At 38.5% G+C, this 20,019-nt stretch overlaps 1 protein-coding gene across 1 annotated transcript in view; it reads right to left on the reverse strand.

The window, feature by feature from the left end:
- The window catches only part of LOC122576957 (neurexin-1), a 623,013-nt gene that overhangs the window by 286,985 nt on the left and 316,009 nt on the right, over positions 1–20,019 (reverse strand). The window contains exon 7 of the mRNA XM_043747905.1: positions 2,082–2,108. Within this exon, the coding sequence (XP_043603840.1) occupies positions 2,082–2,108 (27 nt within the window). The remainder of the gene's footprint in view (positions 1–2,081; positions 2,109–20,019) is intronic.

Below are 20,019 nucleotides of genomic sequence, written 5' to 3' on the forward strand. Positions count from 1 at the left end.
GCACAGTCATCGCATCATCCTCGTTCGTAGACGATTCGAATAATTATACAGCGCGGTTCATTTTTGTAATAGTTTAATGATATTTCACCAGAAAATGTATAATTGTCTTCTACCCTAACTCGTGTCAAGTTGACAGTGACGCTAAATTATATTAAATTCGTGAAGTACGTGCACAGTCATTGTATCATCTTCGTTCGTAGACGATTGGAATAATTATACAGTAGGATTCATTTTTGTAATAGTTTAACAATATTTCATGTATAATTGTCTTCTACCCTAACTCTTGTCAAGTTGACAGTGAGGTTAAATTATATTAAATTCGTGAAGTACGTGCACAGTCATTGTATCATCTTCGTTCGTAGACGATTCGAATAATTATACAGCGCGGTTCATTTTTGTAATAGTTTAACAATATTTCACGTCAAAATGTATAATTGTCTTCTACCCTAACTCGTGGAAGGTTGACAGTGACGCTAAATTATATTAAATTCGTAAAGTACGTGCACAGTCATCGCATCATCCTCGTTCGTAGACGATTCGAATAATTATACAGCGCGGTTCATTTTTGTAATAGTTTAACGATATTTCACGTTAAAATGTATATATTGGGTTGGCAACTTGGTGATAATAATGTTAGGATATTGTTAAACTATATTAGTGCAATCTTAGTGACAAATAATAATAAATAATTTACTATAATATAATCAAATATTGAAGTATAATGTTATTCAAGCGTTTAAACGGATGTTCTATGGAAGATTCGAAAGATGGCAAGAGACGACATGAAAATATTGAGTTGGCAACTAAGTGACTGCGGATTTTGTCAATACCATCCAATGACAAAAGCCGGAATCACTTAGTTGCCAATTCAATATATACATTTCCATGTGAAGTATCGTTAAACTATTACAAAAATGAATCCTACTGTATAATAAATAAATAAATTTATACAAGTGTAGCTATTAACTATCATAATTAAATGTAGCTAATAATTATTACAATTAAATACTGTCGATGTAAAAGTTGAATCTACTTAGTTGCTACCACAGCCACACATACTGGGTGTCCAAATATTTATGCACACGATACTGTATATACCATCCACCACTTATGTGCGTATATATAACTTATGTTATCTAGGGATACGATCGTCATTTCGTTTCCTGATCGAACGAGGGAAATCTTGTTAAGGAAAGGGATCAAGGATTGCGTTTAGGGTTATTGCTCGAAGGAAACCGAACGATTTAATGGGCTCGTCCAGGTTCTCTGATCCGACTGCAGGTACGAGGTATTGTCTTTATCGACGTTTTCGGTGAAAATATGTCAAACCGATATCTCGAACGACCCGAAGTCGATGCTTTTAACTGTCGATTAATTTTTAAATTTATGTCAAGACACCGGAGGTTGCGATCGATCAGCAGCTTTTATTTGTCGCGCTCACTCGTCTTCCGCATCTACGATTACCGATTTCCCCGTCCCGACGGTTAACCAAATAGAAAAAATACCTGAATTTCATCAGCTTATGGGTTTGTTCATTCGCTAAACGCAGCGAAGTAATGAAAAACCTGGTACTCAGATTGTATAGAAAATGCGCTATACATTTGTATGATTTTTACCCTGCACGTTATTATTCGCTACTACAAATTACACAGCAGAGAACGTGCATGGATTTTAGTTGGATGTAAACGATATTTCTTCAATTCTAAATTAGTAGGAATATTAATTATCAAGTTTCACATGAACATTTATCACATGTTCGTAGCACAGATTGCTTCAAGTTTTCGTTCAAGTTCGGATCACCGATGAAACAGGCAATCGTCAAAAGTGGTTTCTATAATCGACTTTCTATATGCCCACTTATTCATATAATAGCAATTTTTTCATCCGTGTCATAAATTCAGCGCGGTTCGCTAACCTTCGCACACAGTCTGCACTCAAATTAAAAAAAAAAAAAAAGAAGAAGAAGAAAAGAAAATAGAAAAAGGAAGAAAACGAATAAGAGCAGGCCATTGCTCTCCGTACTTAAGAGAAAACGCGAATGAATCAATATCCAATAAATCGGCAGACGAGTAGCTACTCACCCTGCAGAAGCTGGTGATGGAGGATATCTGAAACAGAAAGCAGAAAGGAACGATCAATCGTTGGAACACCAAGCGAAATAGCGCAGCGATAAATAATTGGATCTCCAACTTCGAGACCGGATCATCGTACGGAATATTCGCAAGTCTCCTTTGATTATGGCTAGTCCAATGACTTGATAATATAATAAACGTGATATAATGTAAGAATAATATAATAATATGATTTATGTTTTCAAACTGAAAATAATTTTGTATCAAGGCTACTTATACCAACAGCAGTGAGAATGACTGGCACTCGTCAAAGTGTACAGGAGTCCTGTAATCTGTTTATGGAACCTCGTTTTCTACAGCTTCTCGCACGTTTTTCAAATTTTTACAGCGTCTCATTCGATATGACGATATCAGTTATCAGGAAAATTAGACGCTAACGCTAGAAATGCCACAGCAGTCAAAACGACCGGTTCTACAATTTTATAAACGTGCCAACCCTCGTTTAGGTCGATCATGGTCGCAGATGGATTAATAACAGCAAAAATGTACTACGTAACATGGAATTGCTTCCGTAAGAATGTAATAAATCAATAAATATAAAAATATTCTATTGTTAGGTATTTTTTCAAGACCAGTCATTTTCACTGGTTTTGGTATAAATAGCTTCGTGTCAACTATCGGTTCAGTCATCAATTTGGAATAATTCGTTTCGAAACGTGCAGATCAGTAAAGAGTATCAAACACGCGCGATTAATAAATTCTAGCAGAGTTCGCGGCTTTTAATTGAACTGTCGAATAGAAAATATTGGAAGCTTGAAATGTTTCTAATTCGACGAACATAGTGTCGTCTCTCGTACAATCGGAACGAATATTATTATTCAGACTTTACAAGTACAAATAACAAACCACCAATAGTAGTTCCCTGTCTGAAGTAACTGGAGCAAGTCTGGCAATAGAAGAAAGGGAATTTTGCAAGTAAATTTCCTCATCGGCCGAGTAAACCCGTGCTGTGCAAATCGTCACGAAACGATGATTAAATACAAAGATGGGAGGGAAGAAAACGACCAAACTTCGTCTCCTATATATATATATAGATACTGCGGAAGAACATTTTAATTAAAGAGATCCGTGTGCGCCTAATCTTTTAAAAACAAGCTGCATAGCTCGAGTGGAAGGAGGGCAGCGAGCGAATTGAAATTCAAAAGTCGTCTGCAGACAGAAGCGTCGACGACGAAGGAATAAGGAAGCTTTTCGAGGAGCTGGTCGCTAGGCAAAGAGGCTGCAGGAGCTTCTCTACGAAAAACTTTCGTCCTGATTATCATAAGTTTCGCGATGCTCGAAAGAAAAGAAAAGAAAAGAAAAAAAAAAGAAGAGATCGGCCGTTTTACGTATTCCTCGACGTTACAGCGACCGAACTTGTGTGTACACCACCACCGTGGAATTAGATAACCGAGCTGAGTTGTCTTCGAGCGTCGTCGCTCGCACGCTTTTGCTAATGGCGCGCTCTTTTAAATTCCTCGCGATCCTCCGTTTTGTAACTTTCGTCTGGCAAAGAGGATGGGACAGGAGGGTGGCAGGGCGGTTTTAAAACGCCAGACTCTCTAGGTCAGCCGGAATTAGATGCGAATATAGGAACAGTACGGTTTGAGGCAGTTGCTTAAAAAATACACGGTGTCCCAGTTCTTCTTAGGAAAACGGTGTCAGGGTATCGTGCGAGTGGAGATAAGAAAAATGTTGTATAAGCGTAGCCTCGTAAATGTTGACACGTAATCGAAGGCTTTGCACAGCAGCGACCAAGCAGCTGCAATTCAGTACACGTACGCCTGTACGTACGTGTAGACTTTGTCATTTTTTTCTCTCGTTCTTTGTTAAATGTACTTCTTCGTAGACATAGTATTATTAATAATAATAATCGTAGATATTAATCAATGTAAATAAACTGTATATGGTTCCAAAAATAAGACATTTCAAAGGCGAAATGATTGATATTCTTATGTTGCACGGTGTTAACGATATCTGGCGACACTCTACCTAGACCAGGCCACACACCGCGGGCAAGATGACATCCAGATGTCCGCACATCCTTACTGTGTGCCCTCGATAGTCTTAAGGACCTACCATAAATCGTTTTCTAAAAATGTATTGTTTACTACGGGAAAGTTAGTTTTCTCACGCATGACGCTTCCCACTAGCGACTGTCTCTCGGGGGCGGTTAGCACCCTTCCTCACCCACCGACCTAGGAAATTAGCCGATTGACAGCAAAGTCTTTCCCTCACTCTGGCGACGAAAACGTGTCCTTAAGAAGTCGGCTCTTTTCGTGTCGTTAGACCCACCCATCGCGAGCTTTCCTCCGCAGCATCATCTTCACAGAAAGTCAGTCTTTATGCATTTTTTGAACCGTCATCGTCTAAGCTTACGTCGCGTACTACACGCTGCAACTTTGGCTATCGATCGAAACTCAATTCTACCTTATCAATCTGTATCTTCTTTGCAAAGTTGCTGGAATAAACATTAATTTATACCTGTTAATTCAGTGTAAACTCGATTGAACCATCCCCTATTACCCTAACAGAAATAAGGGGACGGATGATTTCGTGGCGTCGATTGTCTAATCGTAACGGGAATTTTCGACTCCCGTTGACGTGCTTTCTGGCGATCGCGTCTCTCCGCGAATGGTCGAATAAACACACGGATTGTCTGAGCGTGTAAAAGAATTCAAAGCGATCGAGGTTGCTTAATTTAAGGTGATTTTACACAGAGTATTTTACGCGCTACGTACGATTAGCCATGAAATTTAATTCGCTACAAGCGTTTGATCAAAGAGAAACGCAAGGATCGTGCGATTCAGCATGTATCGATCTTATTAAATTGGTTCCAGTTGACCCAATTTCCGACGTTTCTTCGTCAAACGAATTGTCCCCGTTTCAGTTTCAACTCTCACTCTCGCGCTCCTCGCAAATAAGGAGAATTAAGCCGAGACAAGTTGGTTGAATTTTAATTGAACGAGTGAAATCTGTTAGGTCATGGCCGAGGGTATTTTACATCGCAGAAAACTGTTTCGTTAAATGTTAATTAACGTTCAGATCCGCCGCCCGGAGAATAAATCAAGGGGAACACAGGCCATTAAAAATAACTAAACGCGTTTCTCTCCACCTTCTACTTTCCCTTCTTTAACGTATCTTATTGCTTCAGCAAAATTACTTTATTCTTAATCCAAAGAGCTAGGGGAAATGGGAAAGCTCGTTTCACTATTTTCATTCTCGTTCCCCTGTTTTTTCCCTTCCTGTTGACTTTTAAACTAAAGAAATTTCACCCCCCCCCTGGTGCTTCTTCTTACACATTTCACTTGCACGAAAATACTACTGCAAACGTGAAATCAGAAAATTACATTTGTCGGGTGGCGAGCTTAAGAGTCTGCGTTAACCAGATATTTTCTATTCCCCGTGGACAAGCGTATCTTTTTTCACACCGTGTATAAGCTCGTTCATATCGACGCCTAATTGTTTTGCCATTGCAAGCTGCCAAAGGGCGTGAAAAAATCCTGAAACGTTCGCCGGAAACTTCGCTACGCGATACGATCAGCTGTTCGAAATACTTCGCGGCAATGAAAATTCGCTTCAAATTTCTGATTTCTGACTGTAAGAAATCGCGAGCCGAAACAAAGTACGAGAAAATTGTTTATTAAACAACAAGACGCACGGTCAGATGTAAAACAACTTTCTCAATGAAACGACCACTCACATCGTCCGCTATCTCGCTGCAACGTAAAATGATCGAATATTAAAAATCCAAGACGCGATATTAAAACTTGGGAACGAGACGCTCTCTTTTTCTGTCACCTGGTCGATCGGAATGGGGCGAAATAAAAATCGAGCGGATTAAAGGAAAAGTAGCATCGCGGTAGTAACAATGGTTGCTGGTTGCAAGCGTTGCTCGAATACCGCTGGCTTTCCACGTTTTAATGAAAGTCCTTTCTCCGAAACGTAATGAACTTGACCGAACTTTATTGTCGCGAGTTGATCAGCGAATTTAATCGGCCGCCAGCGAAGCGGATAACCGATCAGAGGCGAACAATGGACTTACCAAGTTGCCTGGTCGTAGCGGTAGTTACGTCATAACTGGCAAATCAAGCTCCGTCAGGCGTGTGCATGTACGCGGGGGCTTGTTGAACTTGTTGGAAATTTTTCTTATTTCGAGAAACTATCGCGTTAAGGTGCAGCGAGTAATCCGTTCATTGAAAGCCAGTCAGACGTATGAATATAATTGTTCGCTTGCAAGGAATTATACAGGGCGTTTAAAGGAGAAACCTATGGAACATCGATAATTCGATGTTCGTTTGCGCGACAAGGTACAAGATTGGAATAGAAAGAAACGTGACGGAAGCTAAGTACAAATATGTACGCTACGTATGGAGCAGCGTATCGGGCAAAATTATATTGCAATAACAAACAACGAATTTTTGTTCACCACCGATGGATAAATGTCCGAACGAGAATTTACTCGAATAAGAGTTTAGTCGAAGAGAAATTTAATCGCATAACTCGTTCGAATAAAGTGATAAATTATGGATAAATATTTCTCTGTTACATCGTATGTGAGGTATATATTTCCAAGCTTCGTCATCCAGTTGTTGCGACATTGGATTTTATAATTAACTTTTTGCAAATTCCAGATTAGAAAGTTTGCTCGGTAAATTATTCATCTGATAAATTAATACTCGGAACTGTGTCGGTATATATTTGTAGAAAATTAAGTGGAAACAAACAATTACTCGTATTATTATTCCAATAATTCTGCGATCCTCATTCGAACGAATATAGAAAATAATTTGTTACGGATCGCAAGTAATTATTCCATGGAAAAAGTATTCTGATATTGATATTAATAATAATTAATATTAATATTAAGTAATAATTGATAATAAAATGCTGTATAGTAATTCTGGCGCAAAGTAATTTATTGCAACAGAATATAATAATAATAATTAATAATTAAATAATAATAATAATAATAATAGTCAATAACGCGACAAAGAAATTGACGTTATTGTACTAACGTTAACGTACTGTATCTTATATTTTGCAACATGGAAGCTTCCTGTATCTTAAAACTACATGAACAGCATGAGAAAACACTATAAAACAAGTATGATAAAAGCGTGAAAAATATTTCACGTCTTAACACAATTAAACTATGTACGTTAACACGTGACAGTTAAAAAGCTAAGAGTTTGATGTAATAAGAGTTGAGCAATTTTCAAGCCATCGATGTTACAGCTCGGTTATTTAATTACAATTATTTAATTACGTTTTATCTTTAATTGCCTAACGTAGCTAGATTTCCAATTCACTTTTAACATTGCATATTTTTAATAAATTTATCGATTCGAAATATAGTGTTTAATGGTTTACGTGACGTTCGATACTGATTTATCAAATATCATTAACTGACGCGATAAACCCCGTTGATCGTATACTAATACCGTTAATTAATTACATTTAGAATTATTATCCTGCGGTATAATCGCACATTCATTTACGTTTTAATGTCAAATATACATAATTAATCACTAATGACAGAGACGAGAGAGATATACATATTATCTGCCGTATTATTGCTATGTAATTATAGTTCATACAGAGACTAATCTGCGCGCAGCAACGTAATCAATTTCATTATCTATAACGATGTAGTAGTTGCAAAAATCGTGTGTTAGTTTGTAAGAACGTTACACGTATACACATTTACCTCATTTCGGTTTTCATTTAACTATAATTATTCATATCCGTCGTATAGTTAACTACACGTTAATCATTTAGCTGTTTTTGACGAGTATACTCGTCACCAAGAGACGACACTATTTTGTGTTACCCTGTCAGTAATAAAATTAAAAAACGAAACAGTCGTTTTGTTACAACTTAATTATATATTACAACAGCCACGCATATTCTGTGTTTGACGAGTATACTCGTCACCAAGAGACGAATCTACTTTGTGTTACGACGAGCCCTGTCGGTAACAAAATTAANAAAACGAAACAGTCGTTTCCTTGCAACTTAATTTTATATTGCAACAGCCACGCATATTCTGTTTTTGACGAGTATACTCGTCACGAAGAGACGAATCTACTTTGTGTTACGACGAGCCCTGTCGATAATGAAATTAAAAAACGAAACAGTCGTTTCCTTGCAACTTAATTTTATATTGCAACAGCCACGCATATTCTGTGTTTGACGAGTATACTCGTCACCAAGAGACGACATTATTTTACAACGAGCCCTGTCGATAATAAAATTAAGAAATGTAACAGTCGTTTCCTTACAACTTAATTTTATATTACAACAGCCACGCATATTCTGTTTTTGACGAGTATACTCGTCACCAAGAGATGACATTATTTTACAACGAGCCCTGTCGATAATAAAATTAAGAAATGTAACAGTCGTTTCCTTACAACTTAATTTTATATTACAACAGCCACGCATATTCTGTTTTTGACGAGTATACTCGTCACCAAGAGACGACACTATTTTGTGTTACCCTGTCAGTAATAAAATTAAAAAACGAAACAGTCGTTTTGTTACAACTTAATTATATATTACAACAGCCACGCATATTCTGTTTTTGACGAGTATACTCGTCACCAAGAGATGACATTATTTTACAGCGAGCCCTGTCGATAATAAAATTAAAAAAACGAAACAGTCGTTTCCTTGCAACTTAATTTTATATTGCAACAGCCACGCATATTCTGTTTTTGACGAGTATACTCGTCACCAAGAGATGACATTATTTTACAGCGAGCCCTGTCGATAATAAAATTAAAAAAACGAAACAGTCGTTTCCTTGCAACTTAATTTTATATTGCAACAGCCACGCATACTCTATGTTTGACGAGTATACTCGTCATCTCTAACTTTTTGTCACACGCTTTTCAAGGACTGCGCAACAGCTAATTGCTTAACTGGTTATATACCGATTATTATCGACTGGTTAATGGCAACACGTCATACTCAGACTGCGTGTCTACAAATCCAAATATTTATGATGAAAATATGCGAAAATAGATCCAAAAAAGGGATAGAAATATTCGAATAAATATTTCCCTGGTGCAAACGCCGTAACAAGTATCGTGTCGCAGATAATCTCTATATCTCCCATGCTACCTACATCTGGCACACATTTTCCTATTTTTCGCATGTGCCAGAAAAACGTACGAATTCGTAGTCCGCTGGTAGGAAAGACGTGTTCTTTAGAAAACGGCCGAAACGTCGTATGTCGTAGACCTCCGCCTCTCCACTCAATAAACCAAACTTCCTTTAAATCCGCCATCCGAAAGCTAACCTTGAGGTGGCTGAAGCGAACAGATGCTGCAGCCCGAACATCCCCTGATACCCAAGTTACAAGTTAAAGCCGCGCCTCGAAAAGACAGATTGCGCGATCTCTCGCGTGTCATTGGTCCGGCATATACATTCGCAATGTATATTCCGGCCCGAGTGGCAATCTCTGTGAGCGCGTCTCTGTCGCCCTCGAGAGCCACGGTTATCGTGGCATCTCGCTCCTCGCAGCTTCTTTATGCCTGAGGAGAAGCGCGACGACCGGAAGCAACGGCTGAGAGCCGCGCGCCTGGTGACACATCCATCCAGAAAGAGACCGGAAAAGGGATATTTCGGTAGCGTGTGTGGCCGTGGTGCGCGCTCGGCCAACTATAAATCAACGAGCACCAACTCGGCTTCAACTTATGCATCGATACGTATCCTTCGTCGTCACAAACTCACGGAATACCTGGCAATATCGTATCGAACTGTGCCATCTTCGGCCAGTTTTCCTCCCTCGAGGCAAAATCCATCCAACGAAGCAACGAAATAGCGACGCCTCTTACGTAACGCGCGCGCGATAGAACGAGCGGGGATTTTTCTCGTTCGGGTAATTATGTAAGGAGGTGAAAAATGGTTGACACGGGAAATACGGAGACGCGGACGAGAGGAAAGCGCGGCTTCAACGCTGCAGCAATCGTTTCACACGGAAAAACACTGATATACGTACTTTTTATAGTCGCGATTTTTAGCTCGCGAACAGAATCCTGGCGCTGAGAGATTGTCAGATAAGAAGAGTTTTAATAGTTCTAGAAATAACTATGGTTTAAGTATGGCGCTTGTAGTGGAAAAATTCAGACGAGAAGTTGGCGGTTTTTAAACGCTGACAGCTTCTACTACCTGCAGATTATCTTCAACTATCTCTTGAAATTAAATTTCGCGACGCGTCTGATTTGCAACAGGATGTTAATAAGTTTGACGATTGGTGTAGATTCAATTGCTTTCTTTCCATAAATGCGGAGATGTAACATCCAAACCAGTCCAAACTGTGCAAACCAGTGTCGGAGAAGATGTACACATCTTACTCAGTGAACCTTGGTCCCTCTAATTTCTTTCAACGCAATTACAATTTCAACCTTCCACAAGCCAATCTCCCATCAAACACGTCCAAACATCTGACACACACGTCATGCCTGTTTCACTACTCGACCAATCGCTCAATAATCTCACAAATATTGCTCTATAGAATAACCTAACACATTTTGCTATGGAATAATTATTATTGCTATGTATATTGATAGGTAAATATATTACGACATAGTCCATCACATGTAACAGAAACTCGTTGCAACCAATTCNACGTGTCCTGATAGGATTAATCCTATTAGAAACTCGTTAAAGGAATGAGCTTATGTCGCTGTATTTTTCTAACAATTAACTACAATGTACAATGTCCTAATTTCTATCAACGCAATTACAATTTCAACCTTCCACAAGCCAAACTCCCATCAAACACGTCCAAACATCTGACACACACGCCATGCCTGTTTCACTACTCAACCAATCGCTCAATAATCTCACAAATATTGCACGCACAATGCCAATTACATATTTAATAACTATATATCACACACAACTATATAGCAAGCAACAACCCTACTCATTCCCATTCAATGCCAACTCTTCAAACCTCTGCAAACGAGACGTAGTTTTTGCTTGGCCTGCGAGTGACACGCGTGCACCTACTCCACCCTGCGCACACCCTCCGAGTACTGTTCTCACCTTTAACGAGTACAGTTTGTCTAGAATTCACCTGCACGATGGTGGGGGTGTCTAGACATCCAATCTCTTTGCCCTCTTCGTCGCACGCGCTGCGACTTGCATTAGCGTTCACGCCGGAAGCTGCAGCCACCTGGGGCGTACACACGCGATCGGCGGCTAAGATTCCAGAGATTTTTCCTCACGAGACCGCCCGTACGTCGCGCCAAGTGCCAAAGCCATATGCATATAGGGTGGTCGAATTATCCGAATTATAGTCAGATAGCGTTAATGGTGACGAAGCTATCGGCGCTAAAACGTAGAAGATGGAAGGTGCGGAGAGTAAATCACAGACACATCCGACGTCACTTAGGTATCCATTGTTAACCAGTTAGCTGTTCTCGACGAGTATACTCGTCGTCGTTTACTTTTCGAAAGTAAAAGCTAAAGTTTTCAAAGAGCAACAGATAGCTGTTAATTAACACTCAAATGCTGTGATAAATACGGACGTTTCACAGCCATTATGTGCCATGAAACACGTAGAAAATGTTTCCCAGTGGCCCGAGACACCCTGTAGAGTAAACTGTAGAAGTTTGCTTCCCCGGCGCGGAAAAGGAGCAGCTTATCGATACGTGGCGCCGGCACAAAGAAATTGCGGTGGTTGTAATGCGCGTACACGCGTTCGGCAAACGAACCAGCAAGAGGATGGTGGAAACGTCTGGTGAAATTGAGCTCGTGTTTGTCTTTTGGCAAAGGTGGAAATTGGTCGACGAATTTCTCGCGCTGCAATATCGTTCAACCATGGCCAAGATATTCTCGAGGATTTAATGGTATTCGCGAGGGGATTAATGATGGTAGAGCCGCGGTTTTACTTTGGACTTACAGAAAGTGCTAGCGATCAAGGGATTAGCAGTGCGACGAGGGTATTGGAATTGGAAGGTCGTAGAAGCGTGGAAACGGAAAAATTGATGCGACGAGCTCGATATAAGTGGAAAGTTGAAACATTAAAAATTAAACGACAGAAGAAGCAAACTTGAAGATTATTTTTATTATTTGCATACTTGCGTCGCTTATCGCTACAATTCTAGGGACTTTTAACTTTACGGACTTGGAGAAAGAACGAGGAAAGGATACGAATTTATCGAGGAAATCAAGTTTGAATAATTTAGTTTGTTAGTTAGGAAACGAAGTTGAACGAAATGAACTTTCATAATGTAATGCTTGTAACTTAATTAGGCGTCAGGATCACACTGAGTAAACTTACACTCTTTTAATCCTTTTTCAATTTGAAAAATTGCGAAACACTGCAACGAGATACTTTATCATCAAAATAGATTCTTATCAAAAGAAGGAACATTTAATTAATTTCATTAATATTCAGGCGCTTTGTTCCTCGCTAATATCTCGTCCCTCTAATTCTCTGTTATTCGACGATTTTCTTTCTAATTGCAATTATCCGCAACGATGTACTCCACGCACTATAAAATAGTTAAAAATGAAAATTCTCTATTTTTTAAAAATTAGTTCCTACGTTGGACTTGTTAATTTTAAATTTATTTAATTACACATCTATCGTGCCATGTTCATTTTTTTAACCACAGCGTGATTGGCATTTAGGATTATCACGTAGGTTTATCATACGACAGTCTCCGATGCTAAAATAAATCAGCTCGACGCTTCTATCTTTTTTCATACTTCACGCGGAATTTACATTTCTTCTCCGTAAAAAATCGCTTTTTATCTGACGTCGTTTACAATTCTAATTTCTCGATTATTATGACACGGACGATGATTGTCGCGGATGTTACGCTGAAAAATAATTCTCCTGGCAATGGTAATAACATTATGAATTAAGATGAATCTCGTTAATATTCTGTTCTGTCCTTGTATTTTCCTTATTGACTTACCGATGGAATACATTTTTCTGCAATTTCCATAAAACTCTTCTTTTTCCACGTGCCGTGGCGTCGTATTTGAAAGACGCGTGAACACGTAAACCCGATCGATCCAGTTTTACAAGAATTTATAATTCAGACTGGACTATCGTAACTAATATTCTGAAAAATGAACCGAACATAGTGCGAAATAGATTGAAACAGAATTCCACGTAGATAAGGAACAACACTTTGATTTCTTCTTTCTCCGTATTTTCCATCCACTGTATATATAAACTGTTTAATGCAACAGACGAGGAACAAATACGAATAAAACACGAAATAGCAGGATATTCGTCATATTCCTGTAGATTTTCCAACTGTATTGCTATAATTCTATTGAAGAAGACAAGCAAAGTAGAAATTTTCTTTGTATTTTATATTTCTTCATATCTTCCTTATATTTCTAACAAGTTTAGACACTGCAATGATAACGAACAAACACGCCAAGTATCTAAAACGAACGTATTTTTAACACGCCGTGCTTTACGTTTTACACGGAGACGTTTTGTACAAATTTTAGCATCGAATCAACGAACGAAGAAAACGAAGAAATGAAAAATACAACGCGATCAAAGGTAAATAACATTTTTCTAATTTCACTAATATGAACTTGGTAACTTGGCTACTGACGGGGCGATTTTTTTAAATCTTCCGACACATTTTGTACAAATTTTAGCATCGAATCAACGAACGAAGAAAACGAAGAAATGAAAAATACAACGCGATCAAAGCTAAATAACATTTTTCTAATTTCACTAATATGAACTTGGTAACTTGGCTACTGACGGGGCGATCTTTTGAAATCTTCCGACACGTTTTGTGCAAATTTTAGCATCGAATCAACGAACGAAGAAAACGAAGAAACGAAAAATACAACGCGATCAAAGCTAAATAACATTTTTCTAATTTCGCTAATATGAACTTGGTAACTTGGCTACTGATGGGGCGATTTTTTTAAATCTTCCGACACATTTTGTGCAAATTTTAGCATCGAATCAACGAACGAAGAAAACGAAGAAATGAAAAATACAACGCGATCAAAGGTAAATAAAATTTTTCTAATTTCACTAATGTGAACTTGGTAACTTGGCTACTGATGGGGCAATTTTTTGAAATCTTCCGACACGTTTTGTACAAATTTTAGCATCGAATCAACGAACGAAGAAAACGAAGAAATGAAAAATACAAAGCGATCAAAGCTACATAACATTTTTCTAATTTCACTAATGTGAATTTGGTAACTTGGCTACTGATGGGGCGATTTTTTTAAATCTTCCGAAACATTTTGTGCAAATTTTAGCATCGAATCAACGAACGAAGAAAACGAAGAAATGAAAAATACAACGCGATTAAAGCTAAATAACATTTTTCTAATTTCACTAATATGAATTTGGTAACTTGGCTACTGACGGGGCGATTTTTTGAAATCTTCCGACAGAGTGATAATCGAAACATTGTTCGAATATTTACGTTTTGCGCGGAGCTGCCGATAATCCTCGGCGTCTCTTTGATACCGCGATCCTCCTTCGAGAATTCCAGCAACGAGATTCCTTGCAGTCGCTCAGACGAGACTTTTACACGCCGATACAGCGTTTCGTCTTTTAATTCCTCCGCCTTCTTTAATCGTCTCGTCGTTCATCGAGCTTAAAGCGGGTCTCGCAAGGCCGAAAACGACACAGCTGAAAAGCGGCTAAGAAATAGCAGCCGTTGAAACGTCTACACGGTGGCAACGATTTCTTCAAGCCATTCGACGAAGCCGAGCAACTGGCTCGGCTCTGGAAAAGCAACACGCGTCTCGCCTATCGCAATTAACTTTTCGAATTAAGCGTTCGACGATGGAAAAATTTCGCGAGTGTCGCGCGAACCATAGCATCACGTGCTCGAGTTTAGAGCAAACGACGAGTAGTCGGATTACCATCGATTTCGGTAAAGCGTTGTGTATAATTGTCCAACAGGCAGCGAATATTTATGCAAATTCGTATTTGCATGAGCTAATTAGTTTAATTAAAATAGTAGGCCCAACGAGACAAAGACTCGTTTCACGTTGTACGTACTGCACTTTGCATATCTTTTTAATTTTCTCGTAATATTCATATTCTATGCAATTTTGCGTCTTGAAGCTTCCCGCGAGTGCATAAAAATCCGCAATTTGCTCATTAGCCGACGATTATCGGACGATCGAACGTATTCAAAGCGAACAAAAATTTGTTCCACTGTTTTGTTCTTTTCCACTGTATATCGCCAACGCTATCATTTACATGGCAATGAGCAATTACGTCATGACGAGGAAATTCCGCCCAACTCATCGTTACATGTCTTGCTATACAATGTGCCATACTAAAGTGTACACACTAAACCCCGCAATATTTTTAACTATTTTCAACGAACCGCATATTCTCAGCTCATAATTAATATCACACGTCACGGACGAAAAATTTTACACGCGTCATTGAGAAATTAAAGATAGCACCGGGCTATCTTATTGGCTAGAAGTGTAATAACCGTGTTGCGAGATATTTGCCACGCGCCAACGAAGATGATCACCCTCTTTGCATACGTCGTACGATATCTGCGTCTATTGTAGCACGCGGCGCACGTTGCTCGCGATATAATCGGCCCACGTCAGGCTGGTTGCTTCATCAATCATAAAGGAACGACTAGCGAGCAGATGGTGCGAAAGACGTCGGCCCGTTATTGACATACCCGGACCAAAGGTATGCCGGTCTCTTTGATCGAAAGCTCGACTGCCAATCGACAAGAATGCCGCGTATTCCATAATTCCGTCGGGAATATTCGTAATGGGGGAAACGAGGTATTCGACGAGACAGGACTGCTCGATGATGTGGGAAAGTGGAGGAAAATGTTAACGGATGACGAGGAGCTTGCGAATTCAGAGAGAGCACTTTGCTTCTGACACTCTGAAGATCAGATTTCATATTGTATCTTTCTTTTCTTTTTCTTTTTCTTTCTTTTTCTTGCAACGGCGCGAAGCTTGAATTAAGTTTGTTATTTAAGTTTGTCACGCGTGGCTCGAATTTTCATTTATTTACGCAAAATTTGTACTTTTATAGCGGACTGGGAATTTTTCTGCCTTTGTAGAGATATATTTGATAATTTATTTAATGTTAGTGTCAACAATTTAACAATATGTTCGTGCAAAGTGCACGAAATATACGGAACGCATGGAAATATAAAAGGTACGAAGTGAGATACTTGTTGCAATATTTGGTGGTCCAAACGAATCTCTACGTAGGTTTCGTATGCTCAGGTATCTCCATGAGAATGTAGAATCGCATTGTTATTAATTAAATGAATTAGTGCGTCGTGTCTTCTTCGCGGAACCGATCGAAATGTACGTTTCTACTACGCGATGATAATTAGCGAAAGCTTATTTCGTCTTGCAAGCTAAAGAAAAGCTCGGTCTTCGTAGGATTAAAATTGCGGAATCTCATGTTACCATTAGGATACAGAAAAATTCTTCAGTTCCATTTATGACGTTTCGACTAATAAGTGGAAAATGGCACGAACCTTCAAACAAATCTTCATAGGGTTAAAATTATGGAATCTCATGTTACCATTAGGATATAGAAAAATTCTTCAGTTCCATTTATGACGATTCGACTAAAAATTAGAAAATGGCATGAATCTTCAAACAAATCTCCGTAGAATTAAAATTGTGGAATCTTCTGTTACCATTAGGATACAGAAAAATTCTACAGTTCCATTTATGACGTTTCGACTAAAAATTAGAAAATGGCACGAACCTTCAAACAAATCTTCGTAGGTTTAAAATTATGGAATCTCATGTTACCATTAGGATACAGAAAAATTCTTCAGTTCCATTTATGACGTTTTGACTAATAAGTGGAAAATGGCACGAACCTTGAAACAAATCTTCGTAGGGTTAAAATTATGGAATCTTCTGTTACCATTAGGATACAGAAAAATTCTACAGTTCCATTTATGACGTTTCGACTAAAAATTAGAAAATGGCACGAACCTTCAAACAAATCTCCGTAGGGTTAAAATTATGGAATCTTCTGGTACCATTAGGATACAGAAAAATTCTTCAGTTCCATTTATGACGTTTCGACTAATAAATGGAAAATGGCACGAACCTTGAAACAAATCTCCGTAGGGTTAAAATTATGGAATTTCATGTTACCATTAGGATATAGAAAAATTCTTCAGTTCCATTTATGACGTTTCGACTAATAAGTGGAAAATGGCACGAACCTTGAAACAAATCTCCGTAGGGTTAAAATTATGGAATCTTCTGGTACCATTAGGATACAGAAAAATTCTACAGTTCCATTTATGACGATTCGACTAAAAATTAGAAAATGGCACGAACCTTCAAACAAATCTTCGTAGGTTTAAAATTATGGAATTTTCTGGTACCATTAGGATACAGAAAAATTCTACAGTTTCATTTATGACGTTTCGACTAAAAATTAGAAAATGGCACGAACCTTCAAACAAATCTCCGTAGGGTTAAAATTATGGAATCTTCTGGTACCATTAGGATACAGAAAAATTCTTCAGTTCCATTTATGACGTTTCGACTAAAAATTAGAAAATAGCACGAACCTTCAAACAAATCTCCGTAGAATTAAAATTGTGGAATCTTCTGTTACCATTAGGATACAGAAAAATTCTACAGTTCCATTTACGATGTTTCGATTAAAAATTAGAAAATGGCACGAACCTTCAAACAAATCTTCGTAGGTTTAAAATTATGGAATCTCATGTTACCATTAGGATATAGAAAAATTCTTCAGTTCCATTTATGACGTTTCGACTAAAAATTAGAAAATGGCACGAACCTTCAAACAAATCTCCGTAGGGTTAAAATTATGGAATCTCATGTTACCATTAGGATACAGAAAAATTCTTCAGTTCCATTTATGACGTTTCGACTAATAAATGGAAAATGGCATAAATCTTCAAACAAATCTCCGTAGGATTAAAATTATGGAATCTCATGTTACCATTAGGATACAGAAAAATTCTTCAGTTCCATTTTATGACGTTTCGACTAATAAATGGAAAATGGCATGAATCTTCAAGCAGAAAGATATACTCGGCGGTAACTTACTCCAAATGCTTGGTTGAAATATCAAAAAGTTACGAGAAGCGCGAAATACGAGAATATATCGTAAATATACAATGGTTCGACAAAAAGCAAAATATCCCATCACTTTCTTGGTTCGCATTTTATGCAGAATTTGCCTTAAAAATAAAAGTCGAAGTTTCCAAAGGTTAGGGTGCTTCGAAGTTTCAAATGGCCAGATGAAAAACTGGCAAAGGCTACCTACGTTGCTTCAAGTGGCGCGAATAATCTTTTATCCAATAAAAGTGCGCATTTCGCGTTGTTGTTCAGTAGAAATTTATCGTATAATTACTCGTCAACTTGGTGCGGTGCACCTGCGGAATTTTAACCTCGCGGTTATTTTATTAATAGGTTAATTCTGCTTAACTATTTTAATACCAGCAGATATTAATAAAGCGCACATATTATTCTCTGATATTGCTAATAAATTGAATTTCAGCAAAGTAGGTGAATTATGATGGAAAATAAACTGTGAGTTATTTGCGAGTACGTTACAATGAAATTTAAAATAGAATTTATGGGAAGAAAGTAAATTGCTATTAATATCTGCTATGTTGATCACCATAATACACCATATAATTGCAATAAATATATCCAAGTTCCTACGATCATACTTGCTCCAAACTTTTCTAACATAATCACGACTTACAATCCTTACAGCATAACGAAATTTTCAGATGGTTCGTACAAAATTTTAACTGGCGTGTAGATACCTTTGCGAGTTACTACGTACAAATCACCGATATATCTCCTTTTCCCATTTGGAAATCAGCTGCAAAAATATTTCGCGATCGAGTGACCAGTATGCGTGATAGCTATAGCTATGGATGTATTGGGTTGGCAACTAAGTGATTGCGGATTTGCCAATACCACCTAATGACAAAACTCGCAATGACTTAGTTTTGCACGTTGCGAACGTCTGACAGAAAAGCGTGACACGTGACGAAACTCGCGCGTCGCGTCACGGCGTCTTTGGTTTGTTCGGCGTTTCGCGCATTTCCACGTCCACGAGAGCTGAGCAATAGGAATATCGCAACGAAATTCGCGGCGCACGATTCTCGCCACCTCCGTAATGGAAAGGACGTCGGCGAACAGGAAGCAGCGAACTAGTTATCAAGGAAGGTGAACTTGCCCGCGTATATTCACAGGCCGACCGGTTAGATTGAAACTGTCAAACTTTGCCCGTCAAGTTCCAAGTTTCTTGCCGTTGCTTCCGGCCATGTTGATCTGCCCGACAGATAGTTTGCGGTGCCGTGGAAATTTGTTCTTTGAGCGCGTATTTGTTTTCCACGTTGTTTATATCTTTGTAGGTGTTGCAATACGCTGGTACAACGCGACGAGATGTCGCGTTGTCGAGATGTCGAGAAATCGTATAGGACTGAAATGAACGGATCGTAGGGACCTGGAAACATTTCGCACCGAACCGACATGACCGAGGTATTCCTTTAACCTTCTCGTTAATTAACGTTACAAAGTAGCGGTATTTTTACATAAATCGTGCTATTTCGACTTATTAGAGTCGAAAGTATCGTCTCTTTGATCGCTGGTTGGTTTTGTATTATTCGTATGATTAGAACCGACACGACCGGGTCGTATTGGCGTAGAAACATATCGCACCGAACCGACATGACCGAGATATATCTTTATCATTCTCTCATGAATACGCATATTTTTCACGAAGCGTTCTACTTCTACGAATTACAGCATCGTTGTAGGGCTTTTGTAAAAATTGTATACCTCGGACTCAAATGATCGAATCGAACATCGTACCGCACAGATTTACGTTTGATAATGTAATTTCTATATGTACGTGTGGTAAATT

This window comes from Bombus pyrosoma, linkage group LG17 (genome assembly GCF_014825855.1).
Source record: "Bombus pyrosoma isolate SC7728 linkage group LG17, ASM1482585v1, whole genome shotgun sequence".
NCBI classification, from domain to species: domain Eukaryota; kingdom Metazoa; phylum Arthropoda; class Insecta; order Hymenoptera; family Apidae; genus Bombus; species Bombus pyrosoma.